The sequence below is a fragment of the Sphaeramia orbicularis genome, chromosome 16, assembly GCF_902148855.1.
Source record: "Sphaeramia orbicularis chromosome 16, fSphaOr1.1, whole genome shotgun sequence".
Classification (NCBI taxonomy): domain Eukaryota; kingdom Metazoa; phylum Chordata; class Actinopteri; order Kurtiformes; family Apogonidae; genus Sphaeramia; species Sphaeramia orbicularis.
This window is the reverse complement of record NC_043972.1, coordinates 59,794,712-59,816,740: the sequence shown is the minus strand read 5'-3', so window position 1 is coordinate 59,816,740 and position 22,029 is coordinate 59,794,712. Positions and strand designations below refer to the sequence as shown.

General features: G+C 39.0%; 1 protein-coding gene across 2 annotated transcripts; it reads left to right on the top strand.

Annotated features, from left to right (window-relative positions):
- The first annotated feature begins 231 nt into the window (after positions 1–231).
- LOC115435407 (uncharacterized) lies at positions 232–20,361 on the top strand. 2 transcript variants are annotated; one of them, XM_030157788.1, is made up of 7 exons: positions 232–842; positions 4,505–4,756; positions 13,154–14,202; positions 15,129–15,198; positions 16,060–16,234; positions 17,833–18,007; positions 19,970–20,361. In XM_030157788.1, exons 1-6 carry the CDS (start codon positions 482–484, stop codon positions 17,999–18,001), a joined length of 2,076 nt encoding a protein of 691 aa, XP_030013648.1. In that variant the 5' UTR covers positions 232–481; the 3' UTR covers positions 18,002–18,007; positions 19,970–20,361. The 2 variants fall into 2 exon arrangements, with proteins under 2 accessions (XP_030013648.1, XP_030013649.1); XM_030157789.1 differs by lacking the exons at positions 17,833–18,007; positions 19,970–20,361 and adding an exon at positions 17,461–17,750.
- The last annotated feature ends 1,668 nt before the right edge of the window (positions 20,362–22,029 follow it).

Here is a 22,029-nt window from a genome sequence, read left to right as displayed (position 1 = left end):
AGAGAACAGCTGCAGAATAGGTGTCCACTGTGATGACCACTATGCATGAAAGGGTTAGTTTCATTTTTTTTTTCTTTCTTTCTCTCTTTTATCCTGAATTATTTTACTTATTCTCTTTATCGTCGTGATTTATCTGCTTGTCAATGTTTTATTTCAATTAAAAAAAAAAAAAAAAAAAAAAAGTTGTTGTCGGCAGGAGTGCGCATGCGCCCCGGAAACGAGACTCAAATAAACACGCACGAAGAAGAGTCTCAAGCTAAAGACACAAAAGCAACAAAACATGAGCGGAAGTTGCATGAGTTAGATTTATTTAGCGGTGTAAGTGTGATTTTTTTTTCCTCGCTCGAACATTATTCATTTGTCCTAAACGCACGGTGAATGACGCGTTCACGGACCCTCCAGCAGATAGTTTTATTCCGGGGTTTATTGAGGTTCTGTGTGTAGCTTAGCTGTTAGCTGCTAGCTTAAACACACTGTCAACATGAGTCACAGTGAGGACAGCTTCCACACTTATAGTTCACTCTTAAATACTAACGCCGAAGATGAGGCTTTAGCCATAGAACAGGCTATTAGAGCGGCTATAAACACTGTAAGTAACCTCATATTACGTACTAACAACCGGAAACAGCAGGAGTACGAGCGGATGGTGGCCGACAGGGACAGGGAGATAAAGAGGCTGGAGTGTAAGTTGGAGAAAAGTGAGAGTGAGATAAAGATGCTGCGACTGGAAATACAAAGTAGGATGGCAGAGGATGAAGAGTCCGGCCGGTGTTCCCTGAATAAGCAGAGGAAAACCGACCCAGACCAGCAACACAAAGCATCCGCCCAGAGGGTACATGGGGGTAAGTGGAGGATCTGCTGGTTGTGCACAATTCTACCCCCTGCCGAAAACTGCCCCCCCCCCCCCTCCCCCTCCCCTCCAAAGTCAGCCATGAAGAGGACAATGTGCACCACATTTTCACCCTGTCACAACTTTTTCTCCTTTCTGACTGTAGGGCAGGGGTGTCAAACTCATGTTCTTTCAGGGGCCACATTCAGCCCAGTGTGCTCTCCAGTGGGCCGGACCAGAAAAATAATAGCATAATAACCTATAAATAATGACAACTTCAAATTTTTTACACTGAACAAAAATATAAACGCACCACTTTTGTTTTTGCTCCCATTTTTCATGAGCTGAACTCAAAGATCTAAAACTTTTTCTATCTACACAAAATGCCTATTTCTCTCAAATATTGTTCATAAATTTGTCTAAATCTGTGTTAGTGAACACTTCTCCTTTGTCCTTTGCTGAGATAATCCATCCACCTCACAGGTGTGGCAGATCCAGATGCTGATTAGACAGCAGGATTATTGCACAGGTGTGACTTAGGCTGGCCACAATGAAAGGCCACTCTAAAATGTGCACTTTTACTGTATTGGGTGGTCCAGGGGGGTCAGAAAACCAGTCAGTATTTGGTGTGACCACCATTTTCCTCACACAGTCTTCTTTATGAATTCTCTGAAACAGCTTTGGAGATGGCTTATGGTAGAGAAATGAACATTCAATTCACAGGCAAAAGCTCTGGTGGAGATTCCTGAAGTCAGCATGACTACTGCATATTCCCTCAAAACTTGTGACATCTGTGGTATTGTGCTGTGTGATAAAACTGCACATTTTGGAGTGGCCTTTTATTGTGGCCAGCCTAAGGCACACCTGTGCAAAAATCCTGCTGTCTAATCAGCATCCTGATATGCCACACCTGTGAGGTGGATGGATTATCTCAGCAAAGAAGAAGTGTTCACTAACACAAATTTAGACAGATTTGTGAACAATATTTGAGAGAAATAAACCTTGTGTGTACACAGAAAAAGTTTTAGATCTTTGAGTTCAGCTCATGAAAAATGGGAGCAAAAACAAGTGGTGCGTTTATATTTTTGTTGAGTGTGTATGCAAAAAATAACATGAAATTATGAAAACATACAGAGATGGTTCTTCTGAGTGTAGGAGACAGTGTGGATCAAAAGAGGCCAATCATTATCATGTGTTCTGGGACTGCCCCCAAGATGCACCAATACTGGAGGGATAGTCACGGGACTTTAATATCGGTCTTCAAGGTTCATGTTCCCTATAACTTTGTAAATCTATATTTTGGTGATGTCTCAGTACTAGAACGGAGGGAGGATACAAAATTACAGGCACTTTTAGCAGTCAGCAAGAAATCTATTACAAGAAGGTGGCTAAAGCCAACTCCACCAACATTAGAAGATTGGTACGAGACCATTTTGCAAATTTTCAAAATGAAAAAATTGACTTACTCTATCAGAATCTAGAGGGGTAAATTTTAGCATATTTGGGACAAATGGATTAAATTTGTATCCTCTAGCCACCCAGAATTTGTATCACTCCTCTAAGAATTCCTTTATTTTAATCTCCCTGTCTTTACTCTTTGTGAATGTTTTACTTTTGCATAAACGTGTAATGTTTAAAGAACCCAGAGGTTTTGAAAACTGTAATTGTCTTTTTTTAAGTGAGAAGTACCAAAACTGTAAGTACTCAGTTCATGTTTTTTGTTGTTTTTTTTTTTTTGTTTGATTCTGTTGTATGTATAAAATAACAAAAACCAAAAGGACTTAATAGATATCATAATTATGAATGTTAATGCAGAGATATCTTGATCCTTTTCCAATAAAAACAAAATTAAAAAGAAATTATGGAAACATTTACATTTTACAAACTATCCAAACAAAAAAGATGTGAATAACCTGAAAAAACTGAAATTTCTGAAAAACAAGTGAGAAGAAATAATATGAGGAAAAATCTGATCAATATTCTGCCTCAACTTATGATTTTTACATGTGCATTAAAGATCAGAGCTACCAAGGCACAAAACAGGCAGAATATTGTTAAAATTACACTTATTTTTCTTTAGACATTTCAGGTTGTTCATATTTATTCAGGTTATTGACATTTTATTATTAAAGGATATCAGAATTTAATGTTCTTTGCAATAAATCAAAGAGAGAGAATCAAAGAGTCATATTATTTTTTTCATATTAAACCAAGAAGAATATTTGGAGTCGTTATTTTTAGGTTATTATGCTATTACTTTGAAGTTCAACGCCCTTGACTGTTAATATCTTCAGCACTTTGCAAATTCATCCTGCGGGCCGGATTGGAACCTTTGGCGGCCCGCCAGTTTTTGGAACTGGTTTTGGCCCCCAGGCCGCATGTTTGACACTTGTGTTGTAGGGTATGAAATTAATTGTGAATTATTCAACCTCTTAACCAGGGTTGTGTACTGGCGAGAAGTTGGCGATACGATACAAATCACAATACTAGGATCATGATACGATATATCACGATATATCATGATACTGTTAAAAAGGTTATTTTTTTGTTTCTTTTTTTAAAATGATTATTTCCTTGAAGAATTGAATTACACTAGAAATCTGCACAAATACTAAACACATTTTTATTTGATCAGAACAGGATCTAATGCTATATCACAACAGTTTCCTCTGTTAAAACATAAATTCTGTTTTACAGACATTACAGTTTACGATCCTGTTCAAATGTTCATATTCTGTTAGTTCAGAACTAACAACAGAACATTATTTTTGTGCAATCCCAACAAAGGAACTAACATTATTTAATAAAAGACTGTTAAATGATAATAAATAAATAATAAATAAACAAAATTTTTTTTTATTTTTGTGCAATTCCAACAAAATAACTAAAATGCGCCTCTCTCAGACAATAAAAAGTGATTTTAGGATGTTTTAAATAACCATTATTTAATTAAACAGTGTTAAATAATAATAGATAAAATATAAAAAATAAAGAAAAACAAAAATGAACCTCCGCCATATCTGCATTTGAATAAATACCTAAAAATATCAGTACAGTACTTTTTAATATTGATATAGTATTGTGAAATGAAATATTGCGATATATTGCAGAACCGATTTTTTTTCTTACACCCCTACTCTTAACACCATCAAAGCTTTGTAGCAATTAAGTAAATAATAATATTGTAAAATATTGCAGTTATGTTTTTTATCTGTTTAATATTAAAGAATGTGCAAACTGTAAGGTACATACAACTTTCTAAAGTTAAATCTTAGATACACAACACACAAAATATATAACAATATAACAGATACTGTGGAAAACTACATCACCTGCAGCTGGGGGTGCAGTTTTTGACAGGAAGCAGAATTTGGCACCAGGTACTGCCGAAAACTGCATCCCCCATCAGATTAAGCTTGTGAAGCCAAAGGAGTGAAATGAGTGTAGCAGCTCACATTTGGAGCTATTCTGGTGTGACAGGGTGAATTTGGTGCACTTTGACCTCTTCATGGCTGACTTAAGAAGGGGGAGCTGTTTTCGGCAGCTGCTGTGCGGTTTTGTGCAGTTTTTGGCAGGGAGTAGAATTCGGCACAACACTGCTGCATGGGTGACTCACACTGACAGGAGTCCACCTTCAGCATCAGCATCATCATCACTCATGTTTGTGTTCATCAGGCGTGGGGATGACGACTCCTCCACAAACTTCCACCAGTCACAAGGCCTTTCCCCACCAACCTTTGAGCACCAGGAGGCATTCAGAGGACGCCGAAGAGGAAACAGGACGTCCTGCCCTCAGATGGGACGCGTCTGTGGTGAAGGAGGAACCTGCTGATCTACAGATGGATATAAAATGGGAGATGTGTGAGCTCAGAGAAAGGCAGCCCCAGGAGTCAGCACAAAGCAGTCAGCAGCAGCCTGGAGGAAAAGGTCAGCCCAGTGTCATCCGACAGCGTTGGTGGAAAAGAGTCTGAGTAACCACAGCTATTAACCAGACCCTCCAGGATTTCGTGAGATTTTTTTTTTATTATTATTGCGGCCTAAAATGCCTGATTTTGTGGCAGCTTTGTGGCAGCTTCCAAAAAATTGCGGTGAAAGTTGCGATGATTTGAGGCTTCTTTTATTGAAGTCACATGAACATGGGCATTTGCAAATGACCTAGAACAGTCTTTTTTGAGTTTTTAGCCTTAAAAAGCACTAGGAAGCAATGATTTTAAACAAAACAGGCTTTTTTTCATTCATTCATTTATTTGTTTTGAGCAGAAGAAAAATTTAAACATTTTTTGTGTACGAGGAACTAATATCAAGGCAAGACAAGGCAAGTTTATTTGTATTGCACATTTCAGCAACAAGGCAATTCAAGGTGCTTCACACAGGACACTGAGATACAACGACAGGGAAAAAGAAACACATTTAAAACATTTTAAAAGAAACATGTAAAAGGTGATTAAAAACAGCAAGTAAGAAAACAACACATAAAATCCACAAATATAAAAACACACACATATTAAAGTAAGAGTTGCAGTGCAGAGTTTCAAAAGAGAGTACAAAATTTAAAAAGTAAAAAGCCTTTTAGTCAAAGGCAGCAGTGAACAGGTGAGTCTTTAACCTGGACTGAAAAGAACTCAGACTCTCAGCAGACCTGATATTTTCTGTCAGTTTGTTCCAGGTATACGGAGCATAGAAACTGAACGCTGATTCTCCATGTTTAGTTTTATCAAAGCAAACACATTAATAAAGATGATCAAGACAAAATAACAATTGCCATGTACACTAGTAATAGCAAAATAAATTCAATCTGTACTGCTCAAAAAGGAGTGGGAAGAAGAAAACTGATTAAATCCCACCCCCATCTCACATTTATACAACACAACACATGACTTTTGCTTCCTTAATGATATAGTAGTATATTTGTGGTTAGGGTTAGATGGGTTACATGCACACACACACAGACACACACACACACACACATACAAACAGAGACACACATGCACACACAGAGACACACACACACACATGCACACACACAGACACACACAGAGAGACACGCGCACACACACACACACACACACACACAGGCACACAGTGCAGCCAAACTTGGGTTGCTTTCTATCTAACACATAAGAGTAAACATTAATATTAACACCGAGTTTAACGACTATTTTCGTTTGTGAGCTCGTTTTTTAACTCCACACACAGACTTGCGCTCGCACTCCCTCACGCACACATGCACACAATACACAAAAGGAAAGCATGCCTCCACAGGTTCTTTCTTCTTCTCTTCTATTGCCTTCTACAGTATATCTGCGCTAACCTTGACCCTTTCAGCTCCTGCTGTTGTTCTGGATCCAACAGCCTCTGTCATTGGGACTTGTCTTGTCTTTCCTCTTCCAGTTTCAGCCGTTCTCTTTGCATGTTTTGCGGTTGCAAAGTGTCTGTGGAGTGGCCACTTTCACTGGTGTTCCACCACAGTATTGCAGGCAGTGCAGAACAGTAGACTTCCACTTTTGTGTAACACATCTGGAAACTGACTTGCACAAACTTTGGCAGTGATATTTGTCGGTAAATGTGAGTGTTTTGAATCGCACGTCTTCATCTTCTCAACCGTCAACAAGGAAGTGAACGTGATGACGTACATGTCATGTAGACAGGGGTGGGTGAAAGGGGGCGAAGGTGATTAGTCAAATTTGCGGTAAATTCGCAGTGATTGGATGAAATTTCAGCGCCGCGCAGAATTTGCGGTGATTGGTTGAATTTGCGTTAATAGTTGCGATCGCAACATCGCAAATTCCTGGAGGGACTGATTAATATGCAAAGACACATGAGGTTATAGAAGTAAGTGGATCTGTGACCTTTGGTTTTGTGTTTTTTGTCTTGTCCAGCGTCATAGAGTGGTAGTCTGGCTCCTTGTGCTGAACACATGAGCTTTTCCAAGGAAACGTCATAAAGTATATGAGGCTCCCCTTCATACTCTAATGTCTTTATTTTGGGTTTTGTTGAACCACATTTAGATGCTGGACCTGACATGAAAAAACAGGGGGAAAGAGAAGGAAAAAAGACCCTCACACAAGAAAATATCAACGATAATAGTGACAATAACAACAATGATGATAATTCTAATGATAATAACTGACAATAATCCAACAGCCACAGGAACTGAGTAAACAGAACAAAAATACTGAACAATTACAGCAGTGAATGAAGGATGAAGGATCTGTGTCCTTTTACAAAGAATGAGCAAAATGTATTAACAGATTACAGGTGGAAGTATGCACAACAACACACACACATCCACACATCCACATAAACACACACAGACACATACACACACATAAACACACACAGACATATACACACGCATACACCTGAACACACACACACATAAACACACACATACACACACATAAACACACATACACATATGCACACACACATACACACACACACACACACATACACACACACACATACACACACAGCTCTTTAATGCCTCACATCCACCATTCTTACCCACACTTTCCCAAAAATAACATCTATCTATAAAATGATAGTATAAATATTAAATATAACACAAACACACACACACACAGCTCAAGGTTTTACTCATGTGTTTAGTAAATCTGCCTGTGAAGTTGTAATGAGGAAAATTATGAATTTTTGACGTTTGTCAGCTGTGAGGAAGCTGCACCGTCAGGGTTAAAGTGTCTCAAATAGGCTCATTTTTTAGTTTAAGAACTGCATTATATGGAACTGTGTACACAATTACAGTATCACTCGTACAAAAAAAGATATAAAGATATAATGAATATAAAATGAAACCTGAAAAGGACTGAAATATGTAAATGCACTATGAACTTTAAATATTTTTACTCTTAAATGTTCTTTGTGTCAGTTGTACCATGTGTCATGTGACAGTACTAACTCAGACTTATTCATACATGTATTAAACAGATCAGTTGTTGAGTTTAAACACAGACACTATTAAACAGGATGTGGGTCCCCGTATCACTGCTGGATCTGAACCTTTACTACACAGGTGTCAAACATGCATCCCGGGGACCAAATCTGGCCCCCCCCGCCAAAGGTTCCATTCCAGCCTGCAGGATGAAAGTGCAAAAATGAACCTGAACAGTCCAGGTTGAACAAATCCTTTTGGTTCAGGTTCCTCATACAGACCAATGTGATCTACAGTAAAAATAACAACACAGTAACCCATAAATAATGACAACCACAAATCTTCTAAATGAAAAATTATGTGGAAAAAATTTTAGTGAAAAAAATAACATTACACTGTGAAAATATTTACATTTACAAAACTATTCTTTCACAATAAAATGTAAATAAATACATAAATAAAAACAAAGATGAACAACCAGAAATGTGCAATTTGAACAATATTCTACCTGTTAGTAAATGTTTGGTGCATTTATGGATCCACTGTGATCTGGAGTTGTGTTCATAATAACAGATGGAATATTGTAGAAATTATTCAAATTTTAGTTCCAAACTCCAAAATTTAATAATATTCTGCCTGTTACCAAATGTTTATGTAACATTGTGTGTAAATGTACATGTAGAAATAATAAGTCAAGGCATAATATTGTTAAAATTGCACAAATTTTTCAAATGGATTTTCTGTTTTTTCAGGTTATTCACATCTTTTTTGTAAAATGTAAATATTTTCATAATGTAATTGGAGTTTTTTTGTACTAAGACAAAAAGAAAAACTTGGATTTGTCATTATTTATAGGTTATTAAGTCATTATTTTACTGGTCTGGCCCGCTTGAGATCAAATTAGGCAAACTAGCCCCTGAACCAAAATGAGTTTGACGGTCCTGATTTACAGCATTGATAGAATCAATGGAAAAGGTTAAAAGTAACTACAATTTTTAAGATGCAAATCAAATGAGATTATATCAGTAAGGGGATCTGTGCCCTTTTAAAATGAAAGAGTAAAATGTTTTTGACAAATGGCAGGTGGAACTGTGCACAGCCACAGCCGCCCACTGCTCAAGGTTTTGCTCATGCGTTTGGTAAATCTGCCTGTGAAGCTGTAATGAGGAAAATTCTGAATTGTTGAGGTTTGTCAGCTGTGAGGAAGCTGCCCCCGTTTCATTAGCAGCATTCGTAGACCTCAGGCAGGATCTTACACTGTCTGTCAACAGTTTGGAAACATGTTTGAGTTGAATCATTTTTTACAGACACGTGTGTGTTCCTGTAGTTTATACACTGTACTACACACTATTTGAATTGAATAGTATGAAGATTTATTTTGAACAAATAAATATACAAATGTAGATATCAGTACAAAAACGTACGATAGAGTTCAACTTTATTTTCGCTGAAAAATCCTCCCTGTTCATTTTCCAAAAATCCAGCTGAAATACTTTGTCTGTTGTAAAATTTACCAAAGGTGTTTTGGACTTAGTTGGGTGTTGGTTTCTAACTTAGGGATCCAGGTTGAACAGTTCATTTGGGTTTGGGTCAGGTGACTAGGGATGTAACGATATGAAAATTTCATATCACGGTTATTGTCACATCACACACATCACATAACCCCTGTCCTGGCATCCCTCCATTGGCTCCCTGTGTGTTTTAGAATTGATTTTAAGATTTTACTGATTACTTTTAAAGCCCGAATGGGTCTGGCCCCAAGCTATATAGATGACATGTTAGTTACCTACGAGCCAGCACGCAGCCTTAGGTCCTCGGGCAGAGGGCTCCTGGCTGTTCCAAAGTCGAGGCTTAAATCTAAGGGTGACCAGGCATTCTCCATCAGGGCCCCTCGACTTTGGAACGGCCGGCCCGAGGAGATAAGGCTTGCGGAATCAGTGGCATCTTTTAAGTCACTTCTTAAAACACACTTTTATAGACTTGCTTTTATGTGATGTTTGTCCCTTTTAATTTTAAATTTTAAATTTTAAAAATTTGAATCTTATCCTGTTTGATTGTTGGTTTATATTCTCATACATGATGTTTTATCTCACGCCTTTATTTTTGCATTGATTTAACAGCATCATGTTACGTTATCCCTGCCCTCTTTATTCCGATTAATTTAATTTATTCGAAGTGTCATGTTTCTGCATTGTTGTACACATCTCTCCTATTATGTTGCTTCTGTTTTAGTGTTTTACTTACATCTTGTATCCTGCTGTTGTGCCCTTTACTTTTTTGTCAAAGCACTTTGTAAACTTTGTTTTTAAAAGGTGCTATATAAATAAAGCTATTATTATTATTATTATTATTATTATTATTATTATTATTATTATTATTATTATTATTATTATTGTGACCAAAATGATCACGGTTATCATTATTATCGCGGTATTTATACTTATAGACCCACTGAAATAATTTAACCAAGTTGTATTTAAAAAACAAAAACAAAAAAACAAGTAAAATAATAGGCACAACGTACTTTCTGTTGGCAGAAACATTCAAATATTAACATGTAAACATCAAACATACAACGTGCATTAAAGATGGCACCTTATGGCCATTGTTTGACCATTTTCCATATCAAGTCTGAGTTGTTTTAGTTTCTTTTTCATAGATAGATAGATAGATTCTGCTTCTGTGATTTGCATCGTATCACCAGATTCTTGCCGATACACAGCCCTAGTTCTAACCCTAACCCTAACATTCTTTATGAACAGAATGAGGCTGTTCTCCAACCTGTTGTGAAGTAGAACATGACACAGCTACATTTAGTTCATCCACAGTCTGATGTTACTGCCAAAGGGGACGGTTTGATGAAAATAAAACACTTTGTACCCATATCTGTACATTTATTTATGTGGTCAAAGTCAGTCTCCATAGAGTTCAGTGACCTGTTTCATGTCATAAAACAAAGCCACATACACGTGTCTGTAAAATGATAACAGAGTTTCCAAACTGGACTCCCGCTATAACATGTCAGTTCCATGTTGAAGAGAACAGCAGCTCAGGGTTGGGATCTGTGAAAGTAAAGTGGACTCTGCGGTTACTGTTGTACTTTTTGCACAGTTTTATTCATGTGCGTGACTTGGCAGATGAGATCCCGTGCTTAGTCATGTGACATTAAAGCTACGTATGTACTGTACAAACATCACACACCTCTACAGGAATGTCCTTGAAATACACCTGAACGACAGCCTCCGTGAAAACAGTCTGTCAACTCAGACAACAGCAGAACATGTCAAATACGGTCCGTAGAAAACCACTGTTTCCCTGAAAGAAGTAAAATTACATCAAGAAAACGTTTGCATTTACAAACTATCCTTTAAAGAAAATGTGAAAAACATGAACAAACTAAGATTTATTTAGAAAAATAAGTTCAATTTTAACAATATTGTGCCTCCGCAATCTGCAAAGGCACAAAACATTTAATAACAGACATAATATTATAAAAAACAAAATTGCTCTTACTTCTCTTAAAACATTTCATATTGTTCATATTTGTTCAGGCAAGGACTGTTTGTAAATGTAAACTTTTTCATGTAATTAAACACTTTTTTACCTAAAACAAAGAGAAAAATTTGGAGTTGTCATTATTTATAGATTATTATGATATTATTTTACTGTTCTGACCCGTTTAAGATTGAAATGGGCTGAATTTGGCCCCTAAACTAAAAATGATTGTTAATATCTTCAGTGTAATTTTTGCATTTCACAGATTCATCCCATGGGCCAGATTGGACCCTTCGGCGGGCCAGTTTTGGCCCCTGGGCCGCATGTTTGACACCTGTGCACTAAACTGTAACTTGATAAAATACCTCTGTTTTATTCACAGTCAAATAGCTGTAAATAACATTACATTTTTAACCTTGTTTTTAAAATGATTCATTCAAACATATTAAAGATGCCACTAACACAACATTAACTACAAATTTAATGTGATAGAACTGTCAAATTGGAGTTTCTTTAGTTTTTGCTGTGTTATGTGTATGACTCTGAGGGCACCTTGTTAATTATACATCACTTTAATAGAATACAGACCTTTATTGTCCACACTGTGGAAGTTCATCTTTGGCCCCACAGAAACATAAAAATATAGAACAAGTTCTTACACCAGACTTCAGAGCCAGAGCCTTTCAGCCCATGGGCTCAGACACAAAATAAGTATGGATCAAATAGTACAATAGAAATGTAATAATAATAATAATAACAATAATAAATATGTAAATGACCATAATGCCACTGTACAGGGAAAATTAAGCACCTTATATGAACATGTCAAACCATACTGTAGAAAACAGGTTGTTTTTTCTTTAGTCAGATATTACAGGATGGTATGAGTCAGATTTTAGAGGATGGTATGACATCTGTTTCTTGTACCTGGATGGTCTTCCTGAAGGTAGGTTCTTAAATTCCTGATGTAGTGGATGTGTGGGGTGCTGAACTATCTGCCAGGCTTTCCTCCTGGTCTCAGTTGTGTACATTTCCACCAGCTGTCCCTGGGGGTCCTGGACGATCTTACTTGCTGTATTAATTCTTTTTGTGAGCTTGGTTTTGCTCCTACCCCCAGGTTCCCATCCCAACATATGATAATGTACGAGATAACACTCTACAGCAGACTGATGTAGACTAGGGCTGTGTATTGGCAAGAATCTAGTGATACGATACAAATCACAATACTAGAATCACAATACAATATATCACAATATATCATGATACTGTTAAAAAGGCAATTTTTGTGTTTGTTCCTTTTTTTAAAATGATTATTACACCAGAAATATGCACGAATACTAAACACATTTTTATTTGATCAGAACAGGATCTAATGTTATATCACCAAAATGTTGCCGTGTTCAAACTGAAGTTCTGTTTTACAGACATTACAGTTTAGGATCTTGTTCAAATGTTCATATTCTATTAGTTCAGAACTAACATCATAACATTATTTTTGTGCGATACCAACAAAGGAACTAACATTATTTAATAAGAGTGTTAAATAATAATAAATAAAATATAAACAAAAAAACAAAAATGAACCTCCACAATATCTGCATTTGAGTACATACCTAAAAATATCAATACGGTACTTTTTAATATCTATACAGTATTGTGAAATGAAATATTGCGATATATTGCAGAACTGATATTTTCTTATATCCCTAATGTAGACCATCCTCAGAATTCCTTTGCCCACTTCAAAACTATTGAGCTTTCTTTTAAGAACCAAGGCCCAAACAGCTGATGTACAGAAACATTCACTCGTTGCAGTTTGTGGCTCTTCCACGTGGACATCATTTATTATAAGTCTGTGTATTATAAGTTTATAAGTGTATCTGCTGTGTACATGTGTATAAAGCTGTACATGTCTGTTTTTGTGTTTGTCATTGAAGATGTGAGCGGCAGAGTGGATGCTGACAGCGGCTGTCTGTCAAATGAAGAGACCACGCCCCTCTCCTTCTCAGACCTGTCGTGGAAAGACGTCCGCATGCTTCATCCTTTTGCACAGTCTAAACCTCCTGGAGCCTCTTTGAGAAAAGCAAAGAACTTATGGATCAATCGCTTAGAAATTCCTTGGGACAAGTTTCCCACTTCGCTCACACAGGCCATGTCTCGAGGGGTGAGGGCGAACCCTTCCGATCGGAGACAGATGGTGAGAGCTGTGGTCCACGCCATGCAGGAGCACACGCCCAACCCCAGCAGGGCGGCGTGCGTAGAGGTCGCAAGAATGATCGTGTCTCAGTATCCGTTGACTTTCGCCGACACGACAGAGGAAGGAGGACAGTCTGGAATATGTCACTACTCACTGGCAAATCAGTTTAAGACAAGGATTGAAAATGTCAACCGCAACAATTCAGGTGACAGAATACGCAAACCAAAGACAGTGATAGAAGGTGGTGATGGAGGCGTCGCCGCTAAAACTGCACGGAGCCAAGTGGACAGTTACGGCTGCATCAACTGGCAGCCTCAGGTTCTACCGGACGGAGAGACGTTTGACACCTTAGAAAACAGGAGGAAAGACATGTTAGCCACGTTTCAGTCAGCGGGCCCCAGAGCCGGGGACACGTCTCAGGTTGACGAGTCCATGAGGTTGACGTACATTTATCAACGTCACATGATCAACAGGTTCCCTCCTCCCAGTATCTCTGACGTCCAAGAACAGTGGCCGTTCCTCTTCACCAGACGGGGGCTGTGTGCACATTTCAAAACTCTCACAGGTATCGACATCAGCCAACGCCTCGGAGACGCTCTTCACACCGAGGGTCGGAGGATCATTCAGTTCTTCCAAAGGCAGACGCACAACGCAGACATTCAGACGCTGTTGCAGGGTTTGGAGACGGAAGATGCAACCTCACGACTCAACCAGAGCAACATCACCACAGTACTTCTGCTCATGAAACACTTTCTGGAAAAAGAAGACTCCATGTTCATCCTGGCAGATGTAAGTACCCAAAGAGTTTCACAAACTCAAACAGTATTTATATGGACGCACAAGAACTATCGGCACCCATAATTATCTGTCCCACATTGACAAAAATGAGGTCATTCAGATAATTGTGATAATTAAAGTTTTCACAGATAAATACAGGCCATAATAATAAATCTAAATTGCTTAGATTTGGTGCATTTCACCAGTACACGTTGTTGCCTTGGCAACCACCATAAAAACCAAGAAGAAGAAGAAACAGAGGTGTGGATCAGTCCATTATTTGTAAGTCAGACCCAGAGGAAGATCCAGACCAAGAGGAAGATTCAGACCCAGATCCAGACCCAAATCCAGATCCAGATCCAGTGGTTGTTTTGTCTGTTTTGTTCCGACAGCAGCAGAAGAACAGGAACATTCGAAAATGCTGAACATCCAAACAGCTAATCATAGCTTAATGTCCCAGAACAGTGATCAAGCATCACCAAAGTAGGTGTGGACATCTGTAGCCATGCCCACTTTAACCTCTGCTAAATCCCACCCGCAGTTCATTGGCTGTTGTCCACGTTCAGCCTTGTCCTCTCCATAGGGACTCATTCAAGAGACAAAGCTGAACGGAGCTGAATGTGTGAAAACAGTGGTCAATCATTCACCAAACAGAACTGAAAACCCTCGGTCTGTTCTCCATTTGAAGCAGACAGAGGCTTTAGGTTCTGCAGAAGCATTTATTGGACTATTAATGGAGTTTAACACTGACTAGAAACAAGAAGAAAACAACTGGAACTATGGGAACTATTGGGGTTTGGGATCGGTATCACTTACTAGAAGCAGAAGTTATGTGTATCAGTATCGGTTGTAAAACACAGTTATGGTGCCTCCCTAGTTCTTGCAGTTATGGTCAAATGCTGACATGATCTAAGCCCAGGTGCTTTTGTGTTTTCCAGCCCAGTGCGACCAGTGCATCCATCCAAAAGGACATGACACTACCAGCCACACCACGACTCATCATGCTCGGTGAGATGACATGTTTCACTGCGGTTTGACAAACATCCAACACATATTTAATACCTACTCTAGCCGGACAAACGCACCGGGACGCAGCCTCTCATCTGACAGAGGTTTGTGGATGAGAGGTAGGGCTGTGTACGGGCGAGAATCTGGCGATACGATACAAATGACAATACTAGGATCCCGATATGATATATCACGATATATCATGATACTGTTAAAAAGGGAATTTTTTGTTTGTTTCTTTTTTTAAATAATTATTTCCTGGAAGAATTGAATTACACCAGAAATCTGCACAAAAACTAAACACATTTTTATTTGATCAGAACAGGATCTAATGCTATATCACAAAATTTTCCTGTGTTAAAACTGAAATTCTGTTTTACAGACATTACAGTTTCAGATCCTGTTCAAATGTTCATATTCTATTAGTTCAGAACTAACATCAGAACAGTATTTTTGTCCCAACAAAGGAACTAACATCTTCCTCTCAGACAGTTAAAAGTGCTTTTAGGATGATTCAAATAACCATTATTTAATAAAACAGTGTTAAATAATAATAGATAAGATATAAACAATAAAGAAAACACAAATGAACCTCCACCATATCTGCATTTGAATAAATACCTAAAAATATCCATACAGTACTTTTTAATATCGATACAGTATTGTGAAATGAAACATTGTGATATATTGCGGAATAGATATTTTGTAACACCCCTAATGAGAGGTGGATCATGTTCAAGAACCAAAAACCAGTGGATTGTGTTCTACGCTAGATTTAACCTGAGGGTCCACACACAGCATTTGAAAACACGTTTGCCTGCAGCCGTTAACGGTGCAACCTTTGTCTCTCATTTGTTTCAGGAGACACTTTTCTGTCAGCTACAAAGTGGATGGTCAGCATCGAGGGAAAGGTGGCCTACGTTTTGGACGAGGGCTTGAATTTTGCCGACTGCTTGTCTGTGTTTTTTGGATGCTTCTATGTTTTCAACTTGGAGTACCAGGAACCCGCCTGTGCAACACTGGAGTTCATCCAGCGGTACCTACACACACACGTAGTTTATTTAAGCCAAAGTGGGGAAGGACAGTGTAGCACAGTGATTTTCAACCTTGGGGTCGGGACCCCATGTGGGGTCGCCTGGAATTCAAGCGGGGTTGCTTAAAATTTTCAAGTAATTGATAAAAAATAAAAACTTACTAATAAAACAAATATATGGTGAGTTGAGAGACACAATCAAATATATAAAAGACATGACAAACTGTGGGTCTGAAACTGCAGCACTGTGGTTCTGTTTATCTGTCAAATGTTCACTGTGGTTGGTTTCATATGCTGCAGCTCTTTCATAATTCATAGTTTCAGTTCTTGTTTGTTCAGTATTAATTGTCCTCCTTGTAAATCACAGCTGGACTGACTGGACAGATCCTGACCAAGGAAAATCCAATTCTCCCTTTGTGCAGTAATCTACACCTGGCTTTACTGCCTCTGTCCACAATAATAGACATTATCCACTACGTGGAACCGGCTTGACTCGGCTTGATTCGACTTGGGTACCAGGTCCTATTTCTGGAGACCGTTTCCATTACAGGATACTACTGACTTAGGAGTACCTGGTCGTCATAGCAATGCGGTGCGTTACTTCCATGTCGTCTGCTCAGAGAGTTGCTGATAAACTCGCTTGTTGCGTGTTGTGTTGTCAAGTTCATGCTGAATTTTTACGTCCAAACCTCCTCGACAAACCATGGTGTAGTTTTTTGGGCTGTCATCATGTGGATTAACCTACCGCTATTTTTATTGTAAACTTCCACATCTGTTTTTGTAAAACAGCGGGTCACAGAAACGACTGACCAATCACTGGTCTACAGTGTTTACACGTCACCTTTTAGTATCGGTTCCCCAGTCCTGGAACCTTGGCGGAGGTGATACCAAAAAAGTATTACCGGGTACCAGATTCCAGGACCTTTTTCATAATGGAAATGCAAAAAGGCCAAGTCGAGTCAAGTCGAGCCGATACCACATAGTGGAAATGGGGCATAAATGTCCTCTAAAATTAACATTTATTTGCAACACAGTGTAGAAAACTATTACATGATCAAAAAAATAATAATTTTAGCAAAAAATAAGTCTCCGTTTTGAATGGCTGGGGTTGCCAGAAATTTGTGATGTTAAAATAGGGTGACGAGCCAAAAAAGGTTGGGAACCACTGGTGTAGCAGCAGCAGGACACACAGACAGAAACAACAGAACAGCACAGCATTATTTTTCCAGGTTCTTTGTTAGAATAAACCCAGAGGAAGATACAAAATGCCATTTAATGTGTAGGGTGTTTGTTTAATTTAGACTTGTATCCTTTGTGTAGTTTGAGGTACAACAAACAGACAAAAGCTAAATAATCAAAAACAAAGACTCAAATACAAAAGACTGAACTGACTTTACATCTGAAATGCTGGGAGAGAGACCTGGCAGGCACCCCTTGAAAATCAATATACCAAAATAATATAAAATAAATAAATTAAAGCTTTGAACTCAAACTGTCACAATACGTGGACCTACTGTGGACTTTAATACTGTTACATGCTCACTCATATGTGTGTGTGTGTCCTACTGTGGATGGTGGAATGAAATGTTTTATTTTTCCAGGTTCTTTGTTAGAATAAACCCAGAGGAAGGTACAAAATGCAGCGCTAGAACCGGAGTGAGTCGAAAGACGGGAGAGTTGGTGAAGAGGAAGACGTCCGGCATCAACAACAGGGTGTCGACCTTTCTTCGCCAACTGGCCGCGTGTGAGCAGAGCGACGTGAACAAGTGACCGAAGGTGAGTTCATCCAGCGTACGTCCACGTGTGTGACACTGACGCCAGAGGTCGCGTTAACTGAAAATATTCTGTCATTGACAGATTTTTATTTTAAATGACGGAAAATTCTGAAAGTCGTCCGTCATTTTGACAGACTAAAATACTGAGGGTAATCGTTGTTTAGCTGACTTTAGCCAAAACTAGAGGCTACTTTGCTAGCGCAAAATGTGAAGACAGCCAAGACTCCTTAGTTATTTTCAAAAGCCCAGTAAATGTGATGGCATTGATAAACGCAGTGAAAAAAGAGGGACTGATGCGATGAAGGATGACAGACAAGCAAGTTATACGCCAGTTCTTATGGCATTTGGTGTGTTATATGTACGCATTTTCTACCTTTCATGTGTTATTTGATGGCTTGTCAATTTGTGCCCAGATCTGTGCTTCACAGAACCAGAACCCTGACCCTCAGTGCATGGGATTTGACACTGTGTGAACAAACACAAGGAAAGCTTATAATGTCTACAGATAACACACCAATTAAAAGCGGTGTATATAATTAAGCCAGTCATGATATCACGGCGGTTTATCAGCCAGCAGCAACTACAGCTGCTGCATCACTGAGATGTTTTTGAACATTAAATACTACTAAATATATCTCATTATTGTTAAAAAATAAAAATTTGAAATGACGGATAATAATATGTTATGACAGAATTTTTACAACCCTGTCCGTCAAAATGACGGACAATAAAAATGTCTTGCGCAACCTCTGACTGACGCTGATGGGACTGAGCTGATGACACTGTTTACACTGAACTGTCCTCTAACGCTCCTGTTCCAGAGAGTTCTACAGAGAACATACTGTGTCAACTGTGTTAAGTTTCACCAAATACACACAACACCCCCGTAACATGCCTGGTAGCTGCCGTATCCACCCCGGAAATCATCACCACGTCAGCGTCGTCACCCCATTCGCTTGCAGGTGGTGGCAGTTTTTAAATACCCCCCACATCTGCATTCACAGTGTGTCGGCACAGAACAAAGAGTGTAGGAAGCGTCAGAGCCACCGCTCATAGACCCGACTCAGTACGGCAGTTTAACCCTGCTACTACATCCACTTAATCGTCCATATCGCTTCCAAACTGCATTCATCTCCGTTCTGTTCTCCTGGTTCATCGCATCCATTCATCCACTGCAGCAGAAGCCAGTCAGACCACCTGCAGCCAGAACCCGGACCAGATTTCACACTGACTGGACTGGACTGACTGACCAACAGACTGACTAACTGATAGAGCAGTGAAGACAGGGTGTGAGTAAAATCGTTTTTTTTTTTGTTTTCTCTAAAGCCCTGAAATGGAACTGTGCACTTGTTTTTTTATATATATATTTTGTGGATGAACTGAATTGTTTTTTTTTTTTATTCTGAGAAACTGTGGAAAACCTGGAGCGGAATTTTTTGTTAAAACGAACTGAACTGTTTTTTCCTTTTTCTTCTAAAAGACTGTTAAAAAACCTAAAGTGGAAATTTTGAGTTTGATTTTCCTTGGTTGGTGGATTTTTTTTAGTGTGGACTTTTGGGGGGAATTTGAACTGTGAATTTGTGTGTTTTTGCAGTAATTGTACAATACATGATTTTGAATTTTAGTTGGTTTAACTGTGATTTCTTTTCCTGTCATTTAATGTGTAGGGTGTTTGTTTAATTTAGACTTGCATCCTTTGTGTAGTCTGAGGTACAACAAACAGACAAAAGCTAAATAACCAAAAACAAAGACTCAAGCATATACAAAAGACTGAACTGACTTTACATCTGAAATGCCGGGAGAGAGACCTGGCTGGCACCCCTTGAAAATCAATATAACAAAATAATCTAAAATAAATTAAAGCTTCGAACTCAAACTGTCACAATACGTGGACCTACTGTGGACTGTAATACTGTTACATGCTCACTCGTGTGTGTGTGTGTGTGTGTGTGTGTGTCAACAGGATTACACCACATCAGTTCCACCGTTTTTATGGAGGTTGGAGGGAAGGTGGAGACATCTGGAGCACATCCATAAACTCAGCAGTGCCTCTGGAGTCGTTCTTCACTTTCTGTTTGTGTGTTGGGCAGTGGTTCGGTATCACGTACAGTTTTTACCCCCTATGAATTCTGCACATGCTCCAAACCGTCGGGCATGCACAGCTGCATTCTTTTGGATGTAAACAGTGAAACCTGTGGAATTGGATTTACTGATTTTCTGAAGAAAATAGTCTAAACTAGAAAAGCACTCAGACAGCGCAGACCTCCACCAAAGCAGATCAGTGCCCCCCCCCCTGCAATCACCACCAAAATTTCATCATTTGTTCCTTGTGCCAGTATCAACATTTCTGAAATTGTCATCCAAATCCGTCCATAACTTTATGAGTTATCTTGCACACAGGCAGACAGGCAGACAGACAGACAGACAGACAGACGCTGGCAAAACCAGAACCTCCTTGGCGGAGGTAATGAGTGGAGTTGAGTTCCATATGATCAGGATGACGATAACAGTCACCCATGGGTTTAGTGTATGGATCTGGTTGACCTGGGTTTAGTCCAGTCACAGTGAACAGACATAGGATTAGTAGTTTACGTCAGGGGGGTCCAACCCTGGTCCTGGAGAACCACTGTCCTGCATGTTTTAGATGTTTCCTCTTCCAGTCCACCTGACGGTCATTATCAGTCTTCTGCAGAACTAGATGATAGACAGATCATTTGAATCAGGTGTTGGAAGAAGGATCCGTCTGAAACATGCAGGACAGGGGTCCTCCAGGACCAGGGTTGGACCCCCCTGGTCTACATGAGGGGTTCCTCTGACACTTACAGTCAGTCAGTGACATTGGATGGACGTGGAGTGGAAGTCTCCATCAGTGGAGTGGAAGATGTCAGCCTCCAAGGAGCAGACGGAGGTGTGGATGGAGTACTGCACTACTAGAGTACTGGAGTACTAGAGTACTGGAAGGCAAGGCAGGTTTATTTATATAGCACATTTCATGTACAAGAAAATTCAAAGTGCTTTACATAAAATATTAAAAGCATTACAGCAGAAGCAATAAAAAGTAAAGGCATGAGAAAAACAAACAAAACAAAAGTAGGTACATAGATAAAACAGATAAAACAGATAAAACAAATAAAAACTGTAAGCTTAAAAGAATATAAACTCTATGCAAATGCAGCTGAGAACAGGTGGGTCTTTAACCTGGATTTAAATAAACTGAGTGCTTCAGCTGATCTGAGGTTTTCTGGGAGTTTGTTCCAGACATGTGGAGCATAGAAGCTGAACGCAGCTTCTCCATGTCTGGTTCTGACTCTGGGAACTGACAACAGACTGGATCCAGGTGACCTGAGGGGTCTGGTGGGTTCATACTGGGTCAGGAGGTCACTGATGGATTTTGGTCCTAAACCATTCAGAGATGGAGTGCAAGAGAACTGCAGTACTAGAGTGCTGGAGTACTAGAGTGCTGGAGTATTGAAGTACTAGAGTACTGGGGAGTATCCCGCTGGACTCCACAAAACCCAGAAACAGAGTATTAGAAACCTCCATTCTACTGAATTTACATTCATGCTGTACTTAATGTACCCCATTACAGTAATACTGCTACATATATAAAAAAACAAAAAACATATTTTATATATCTGTTTATAAAACATACCCCTTCAAACTGTACTGAAGTTTTTCTCGACAGTCCTGTCGTTTATTTATCATTTACTAGAGTAAATTTCACTTTCTTTGGATCCTGAAAACTACTCAGTTAGGGGTCAAAATAGTCCAGGTGTAAAACCAGCAGCAGAGTGATGGACCAGATGTACCCACTGAGCATGTGCAGAAACACCAGAAGGACAAAAATAATACGGAGGTAAAACCTGTATGTGACAGCGGTTCCATAATGAGCTGTGTTTGTATATGAACAGACAGTTTATTGAACCTGGAGCAGGAACTGGACAGAGGACTGAACCCAGACTGTTCATGGACTGTTGAAGTCTGAAGGTTTGGTTTGGATTACACTTCTGAAATGGATGGACA